At 31.4% G+C, this 9,248-nt stretch overlaps 1 protein-coding gene across 1 annotated transcript; it reads right to left on the reverse strand.

The window, feature by feature from the left end:
- Positions 1–1,206: 1,206 nt before the first annotated feature.
- On the reverse strand, positions 1,207–5,718 carry LOC123922908. The gene is made up of 7 exons (XM_045975569.1): positions 5,515–5,718; positions 4,996–5,082; positions 4,682–4,876; positions 4,295–4,453; positions 3,041–3,094; positions 2,608–2,754; positions 1,207–1,587 (listed from the first exon to the last, which is right to left on the reverse strand). Exons 1-7 carry the CDS (start codon positions 5,716–5,718, stop codon positions 1,207–1,209), a joined length of 1,227 nt encoding a protein of 408 aa, XP_045831525.1.
- Between the last annotated feature and the right edge of the window lie 3,530 nt (positions 5,719–9,248).

Below are 9,248 nucleotides of genomic sequence, written 5' to 3' on the forward strand. Positions count from 1 at the left end.
CAGTTCAGATTTTCAATCAATATTCTCATACGTGATTAAAAACTAAGATCATTACAAAGTTGATCAGAAATTATAAAGCATTAAGAGTAGAATTGCATTGAATAATCACTTTACAAGAATAATTCCATAGGATAAGCAAGATTATTACATGATAAAACTACATCCTAAGATCCTCCTAAATCCTACCTCTATATATGAGGAAGTTAGTTCCTCATAGTGACTTGATTCACTCCAAGCTCCAACTCCATGACAATTGCTTCCATCTTGCTGAATATCTTGAAGCTATCCACTTAATTCCAGGATCAGACCTTCTTGATCGCTCCAAATCTCAGAATTTTCCAACCCAGAACCAGAAAAATGGCTTTTCAATATATAGTAATTGCAACCACGCCGCGCGTCAGATCTATCACGCCGCGCGTGGTTGCATTTCTTCATACTACGCCGCGCATGTAACTGCATCACGCGGCGCGTGATCAAAGCAGAGGCCACTGGTCTTCAACATAGCTTAATTACGCCGCGCGTGATGGCTTCCACGCCCCCGGCGTAGTTCAAATCTTTCATCACACCGCGCGTGATGATGACAGTGAAGAACCTTCTCTTGTCCAGGTATTACGCCGCGTGTGGACAGGTCCCCACGCCGCGCGTAATAGAAGCAGGTTTTTGGTTTCTCTGGTGCATGAATTACGCTGCGCGTGACCCATCACGCCCCCAGCGTAGTTATCTTGTGAACTTTCCTGCATATTTTTCTACTTTCTTGCAAACCAAGCAATCTTGCTTCTGAGATTTTTCTTGATTTTATTGCTTAAAACCTTCTAAAATGAGTCTAATGTTCCTCAAATAGGCATGGATTATGAGAGTGTGACGATACGTCATCAGTCACAATTTTCATCACAACATTACAAAGACTAATTGGCCGGAAATCCTTTGGAGATGAGGGATTTTTACATTTAGGGATAAGGGCAATAAAAACAATGTAAAAGATTATTTGGTGCTATTATCATGAAGTAATTTTATATTTTAAATGTATACTATATATCCTTTGCATGTATCATTATGAACAAAGTAAAATAAAATTGATTGAAGGAAGGAATTTTTGGGAAAGACATTGAAAGGATATACCAACAAATTAAACTTGTATATATTTTTTATTTCTCATTCTCTTTAGACAATTACAAAGAGTCCAAGTTGTATATGTTATTCTTTCTCTCAAGGACAGTTCTTATTCCTACCAGGTCCACCATATAAAATGAATTGTCCCCCAACATCCTTATTATTCCCTCCTTTTATATTATAACAATTTGGTCGTTGTACAAAAAATTTAGGTTGTTCTGTCAATGAATGGAATAAGTGATCAGTATTTACAACTACCAAATTCCTAATATATGCAGCTTTTCCCCAACCCTCTTCAACAAAATGTCCACTACCCATTTGAGTTGAAGTATGAGATCCTCTTGGTTTAAAATTAGTTACTTCTCCACCAAACTGAACTGCATGTGCAGTACCCTTTAATTGTTGAAACATAGAAGTTGGCCAGTACCCAACTACAATAGATCCAAATCCAAGCCACCAATTCCCACTTTTTGGATCCTACTCACATACACACAAAAATTAAAGTAAATTAAACCTTCAATAACTCCCTTTTTGTTTTGTGAGAAATTCAAATATATTACCCTCAGAGTGAAGACACATTTTAGTCTCGATTTTTTTTTAGTGATTCAATTCTATTTTATTTTTTGGTTTTCACCACCATTACTACAAGAAAATTGTGTATTGGTGTATCACAAAATCTGTGAGACTCAGAGAACATATATTGATTGAGCTTAGGGTATTTTGTTCACATTAGCTTTAATATGGAAAAGTGAAGGAGATGTAAAAGAAGAAATTGAGAGAAGATTTAATAAAACAATAAGTGAGGGAAATGTGAAAGGAAAAAAAAAGAAGAAGTGGGAAATAAAAATTGGATAAAACTTTTTGTTTCAAAATTAATATACTCTATATAAAAAAAATTAAAAAATTTAGCGTCCAAATTTGGAGATGCTACTTAAAAATTTAAATTAAAAAGGACATTTGTGTTCAAAAACGCTAAATTAAAAAGGACATTTGTGTTCAAAAAATAAATTATAAAAAGGACATTTGTGTTAGAAATTAAGAACGCTAAATTGACACTAATAGCATCAGAAATGTTCTGACGCTAAAAGTTTTGAAGCTAAATCACAGTTTTCTTGTAATGCATTATCTAGTTTACTTTACTGTCTAATCTAGTTCCGGGGTTAGTTTTGGAATCAAATGGTTTCACCTCCCTCCCGATCACAGTTGCAGTAGATTTAACTGTGGTCATCCTCATCAAGTTCAACATCAATCACTACTGGACCAACTAACGATTGATAGTGATTTAATTTAGTTTTCAACAAACATAAAATTCAAACTAATCTCTGATATTTTTAAATGTGGGACAAATTTATCCCTCTATTATAAGGATAAATTTGAATTTTATTTTTGTTAGAAAATAAAATTCAAACTATTAAGAGCGAGAGGAATATGGATATATGTCTTTCAAATTATCCATACTCATCTAAGGTTAATTTGGTAATATAAGTATAAAATTACCTTCCAGATCGTTAATTTAATCTCAAATTGCTTTCCATTATATGTAGAAGTTGGAGCAATTGAACCTCCAAGTACAATTTTTTTGTTGACTTGAACAAAGCATGGACAATTTAAATTGAAGCATCCAGTACTTCGATATCCATCAGCCTGCAATTATTACTATTATCATTTTTGTTCTTTTCAATAATGTAAATTTTTGTTGAAGAAATTCAATAATGTTTTTATTAAAGAGCATATTAAACATGAAGCAAATATACATACTACTAAAGCCACTAAGTTTGGTCTAGTGGTGAGGAATTTGGATAGTATGTTACAGGTACTGGGTTCGATCACAGCTCATTGTAAACAAAAAAATATATATATATATACATAAGTAAATAAAAAAGTACTCCATATACATACTGCTACTTATCACTCTAATCAATTAACTTACCGTCCAATAAGTAAACAATCTTGGTCGGTTGTCCCCGTAATGATGTGGAAAGACCTGCATATATATAAAAGTTATAGTTTGAACTTAGCTTGACTTTATTTTATGTTATAGAAATTTTTTATACATAAACACTAATATTTTCTTTGATTTTAATTATAAGTAAAAGTTGTTTATAACTAAGACTAGAGAAGTTAGTGTTTAAATTTTAAATTTTGCGATAAATAGTTACTATATCAAGGGTCGTCGAAGGTTATTGTATTTCCTTGATAAGCACTTCTTGAACGATTACCATCAAGGGCCAATATTCTCTATCGTGGAATTATTCAAGCTATGTGTGTGTGTTGTGATGAGATATTTGAAACTGAAAAATCATATTCTTGGTTGGTTCGGTATGACTATGGTATTGCCGGGACCAATTTCTTCTTTGTTTGATAGTTTTCTAGGGCCGTTGAGCAAAGAGAAGCAAAGGCAACAAGGGAGTGTTATTGGTAATGGTTTGGCATGCGGTGGTTTAGGTATTGTGGAGGGGCGCAATGAGAGAATTTTTAATGGAAAATTGCTAGAGGTGAATGAAATATTTGAAAATTAAGATTCAACATGTCTCGTGAAAATGGTTGTTGTCTAAAATGATTAACTCACCATGTTTACTTTATGAATGATATGTTAATCCATTGGACTATATAGTTCGATGGGTCTTTCTTAATATGACTTAGTGGCAACAATAGGATCGGTTGGGGGTTCCATTTTATGTAATTGTTGTATCGGATAGAGTACTACTTGTACTTTTCCTACAATTCATATATATAACTTTGCGGTTTTTTTAAAAAATCACTATTTTTTAGAAGAGTGCATGTTAACATAACACATATTTTAATATAGAAAAAAAAATATTAAATGCTAAAATCTATATAATTTGTTCCTTCAATTGTTATGGAGAAAATATTAAAAAGTAATTTATTTGATAGGATTATAATTTTAAAATTATAAGAGTTTTAAATTAAATCAAATTATATTCAAAACATTTTCTTTGTCTCAATAAATTAGAGTTTTTTTTTGTTCCACGAGTATAGATCAGTTGGTTGGAATTTCAGTACCCCCACTAATTCACCTAAAGTGAAATTTTAGCTACTAAACTGCTTAACAAAAATAAAATTAAAGTTTTTTTCTTATATAATAGACTTGAGGGAATAAATAAACAATCTAAAAAAATATAGAAAAGGAATGGATTGATTAAAATGAAAAGTTTTGACATGCCTGCCAACCAGCTTCAAGGGTGTTTTCAACATTTCGATCATCAGAGAGGACCCATATTTGAGCCAAGCTGAATTCTCCTTGATTTTCCACTTTTGGTGTCCACACGTTTAAGGAAGCCCTTGCTCCATAGAAATTCCCATTCACAAACCCAATTGCATGCTGCATTATTTCATTTTCGAAATAGCATATATATAAGATGTAGAGAACAATTTATTAATTTAATGTTGGTTTGTGTTTAAAAGTTTTTTCTTAGAAGATAAAAATAGTTGGAGCAAATATATTTAAAAAAATAATAATCAAAAGATACACTCTTACTTTTAAGGAAAAAAATGAAAGAAAAAGAAAAGGAAAACAGAGAAAAAAATTAGAGTTTTTACAATTGCATACATCGTGTCTATCATCATTGACGAATTTTTTTCCGAATCGACTAATTGAGCCGGCTCTTAAAATGTCTTGTTCTTTAGTTCTTATAATTGGAATTGTTCCGTCAGGACATGATTCACCAGATAAGGTCCACGATTGAAAGATGTCACTAAAATTATTCATTTGATTATGATCATCTATAGGTATTTCTGGAGGATCCTGCATTAAAATATGCATGAGAAAATTTTCAATTATAAAGTTGAAATATAATATCTTACTCAGCATAAAAAATGTTTATGTATTTTTCATAATTAAATTGACCAAAACAAAATATATACTAATGGTTTTTGTCCTTTCAATAAAGGATGATCAAAAGCTGGTTGTTCATGAGTCAAAACACAATCTATGATATCACCATCCGGACTCTGCAATAATGAACACCAACATATGAGTTATATAAACAAAGACATAAAGTATTTGCTTAATTATTTTTTTTGTTTTTTGGCTAACAAAGCTAACGAATACAAAGGAAAAGAAAAAGAAAAAACAAAAAGAAAAAGAAAATCTAGTCTTTTAGGAATAAGGTTCATGTAGCATCGATCCTGAGCAGTTCACGTACGCCTTCCAAAGGAGTATTTGCTTAATTATTTAAAGTTGGGTCATTTTTATAAGTTTCAATTTTGTAGAGTAAAATATAAATATCAAAAGAAAAGAAATATAAATATAAAAAATATAAATATAAGTTTCGATTTTATGGAGTAAAATATAAATATCAAAGAAAAGAAATATAAATATAAAAAATATAAATATAAGTTTCAATTTTATGGAATAAAAATTTAAAATTTATTTTAACATACTTGAATTGTCTTAACTCCAGGCTTATTGATTTGTTGCAGATGAGTTTTTATTGCCTTCTTCAACTTGTAAAACTCTTCCTTGGATTGAGTAGTTTGATTGACCAATTGATGTTTGCTTATTTCTGAAGAATAAATAGGACAAACAAAAGAAACAAGGACAAAAAAAAGTAAGACGAGGAAGATGATTGGACAACTAAAATCCATGTTTGAGTTCCTTGGTTTTGTTCAATTAAAAATGTAACCCCATATATATATATATATATATATATATATATATATATATATGACCAGTATCGTTATATATAATATATATATATATAACGGTTAAAAGTAAAATATTTAATATATTAACTAGTACATTTTTTTGACTAATAGTACATAATTATTTAATAATATTATACTTTTTAAATAATTAAAACATTTCTCGGTCAAATGATTTTATCAAAAAATTAAGGAAATATGTAATTTTGCTGATCTTTGTCTATTTATGGAATTTGCAAATAAGTATCACTGTATCAAGTTTTGGTAGTCCGGGGAGGAGTTCGGAGGGAAACAATTATACTTGAAATTCAACATTCTCCTTCAAGTGTGAGTTGTCAAATCCTACGGTTGATCCAATATTAGGATCCACTCATGCTCCCCCACCAAGCTGAACCACGACTCTGATATCACTTGTTGGGGAGTCCGGAAGAGCTCGGGGGGAAATAATAGTCAATGCTCCAAGACTAAAAGAGAGAGACACCACATCTCCACCCAAAACTTTAAGACATTAGGTTAATGAGTCACTTCTCTTATAAATCCAACATTCTTCCCATACATAGTTGATGTGAAACTAAACCACTTACACTTGAATTGAAACACAACATCAGAATCCATGACAACCTAATGTCACCTTTCTGTTTAAATATTAGGAAAAAAAAAATGTTTTCTAAATTCATTGAATAATTAATGAATATAGAAATCAATTTTTTTGCTTAATTATATTTCAAATTAGAGGGAGAAGTTTATCCGATACCAATATTATGCGTTGATTTTATTGACTTCAAAGACTATTTTTTTTTGTGGTGTCAACCTTCTTGTTCCAAGGAGAAAGGACCCAATAATTAAGAGTTCGGTCGTGAAGTTAGTAAAATTTGGCCAAGACACTACAACAAATTTGAGATCCGAAATATGTTACTATTTCAGTTCAGTATAACATTTCAACAAGTGTTACATAAAACCTATGTTACTGAAACGATTTAGTAACATTTCAGAGTACTAACTAACAATGAATTAGTTCAAGTGGTAATGGTCTTAGTCCCCTTAAGTATGTGGTCAGATGTTCGATTCATGACTCATGCGTACTAATTGGTAACCAAAAAAAACATTTCAGAATACTATCAGTAACATTTGAAAAATGTTACCGATGTAGGTTTTTTTTATAACCTTTGAAATTATCATTACTAACATTTAATAAATATTATCGGTTTCTTTTTTTATTAACAACGGTTTATGTTTCGTGAAACATGCAAAAATGTTAATAATTTGTATTCGTAAATTATAAAAAAATGTTAGTGGTTTATGTTTCTTGTAACTTTAAATAAATGTTGCCGGTTTATATTTCTTGTAACTTGCAAAAAATGTTACAAATTTGTATTCATAGTTTTAATTTTTACAAACCATAATTTTTTAGAGAAAAACATGTGCATCTAATCATTGAATATGAAAATAACATAACATGTTTGTTTTACAAGACAACGAAATAATGAAGGTGAGTTAGGCATTAAGAGACCTCATTATATGAATAATGCATTCCTCATGAAGATGCTTTGGAACCTGCAGCAGCAAATCGCATCCCTATGAGACTTGTGTAGTGGCGCAATAAAAACAGGAGCTTTAGCTTGAATTAGCTCAAAATCTTAATTTTTTCCAAGTCTTCTTTCCTTTAGTCTTTATTCTTGAAACTGTTAATTTCTTCATAAATTCTTCTCTTTGACCATGTAATACTCTTAATAACTAACTAAAATATTATAAAATAATAATTAAAAATACTCAAATGACTAAATGTCATCAGAACCTTATCAACAATCCAAATGACCTTTGGTGTAAGGTTCTCTACGGTAAGTATGGAAGAAATGATGATCTTAGAGTGACCATACATTCTCAACCTTACGATTCTCCTTTATGGAGAGCTTTAACAAGTATTTGGGAACAATTTCAACAGAATATTGTTTGGCAGTTAGGAGATGGTAATAATATCAATTTCTGGTTGGACAAGTGGATGTCGGGTGGAAATTCTATTTTTTCCACAACTAATCAATCTTTTATTGACACAACACTCTCAATGAGGGAAGTAATAACCCCTCAGGAGAATGGGATTATGATTTCATTATTTCTAACTTGCCTTCTAACTTTGCTTTTCAGGTTCTTTCCTTCCCTAGCGCCTACTGACACAGACGACCAAGATAGTATTGGTTGGGGAGGAACTACCACTAGGGATTTTACGGTTCATAGTGCCTATGTTTCACAGAGTGCTAGGGGTCAAACCATTGAGGGAGACCGGAAGGCCTTGTGGGGCTGGAAAAGACCTTTATAGAATTCAAACTTTCATGTGAATAGCTGCTCATGAGCGTCTGCTCACTAGGAGCAAATTGGGTGTTGGTATTTCCTAATGTCTTAGGTCAATTCAAATTCATAGAAAGATTTATGCACGTTAATTCTATTTATCATAGTTAATTAATCCGATATTTCTAAAACGACTATTGACCAAACAATTATTTCAGATTCAGGTTTCAAAAGTTATGGTTAGTAATCATTCGATTCCTAAATTCAATTCATAAATTCGTCAATTCATAAAAAGCATTACACGCAAAAATAACTGAATAACAATAATATTAAAAAGGTCCTAAGGATCCTCAACAATTTACATGGTTCAAATCAATTCAAGGAAGATCATCTACTAATTCTAATCAATAGAGATTTGGCTACTCATAATTAAATTAATAAGCAACATAGTAAAGGAAGAAACAAGACCAGAAAATTGCTGCTTGCTGAGACCAATGCGTGATTCTCCTCTTTCTCCAAAGTCTCCAAAAGGCTGCGTGATCACCCCTTGCTGCTGTCCGTGCTCCTTCTGCTGCTGTGCGTGATGCCTTATATATATTATCCATGAAACCTAATGTTTTCTTTTAGCCACATAAGCCAATCACAATTTTACTTTCTTTTTGGGCCAGCAAACCGTTGTTGTTCTTTTCTTGGGTTAACATTGTACTACATGTCATATATTTAACACATGCTAAATTATATAAAATATAAAATCAAATATTATTTGCAACTCTTCTATTTGGCAAAGGCTGATTGTGTGATCAATCGCCCCATAATTTTTCATAAAATCTTCAATTCTTGGTAGCTAATAATCGTGTCATGATGTTGATGAGTTGTGGTGTGATTTTTTCAGAAATTTGCCCGTTTTGTAATTTCTCTTCAAATTTTTTGTGATGTATCAACTTTTGCTAAAATCATCTCTAAACCATGTAATTATACCTAAAAACTTATTAAAATACTATAAAATTGCAACTCAAAACATAGAATGACAGACTGTCATTAGACATGGAGGAACAAATGTAACCACCATCATATGAATATTAGTCATGGAAACACCGTTTTCTTAGGCTGGAAAAAACCTCAAGAAGGGTGAGTCAAACTTAATTGTGACGGAGCATATAAGGATACTTTAGAGCTAGTTGGGTGCGGTG

This window comes from Trifolium pratense, linkage group LG4 (genome assembly GCF_020283565.1).
Source record: "Trifolium pratense cultivar HEN17-A07 linkage group LG4, ARS_RC_1.1, whole genome shotgun sequence".
Lineage (NCBI taxonomy): Eukaryota > Viridiplantae > Streptophyta > Magnoliopsida > Fabales > Fabaceae > Trifolium > Trifolium pratense.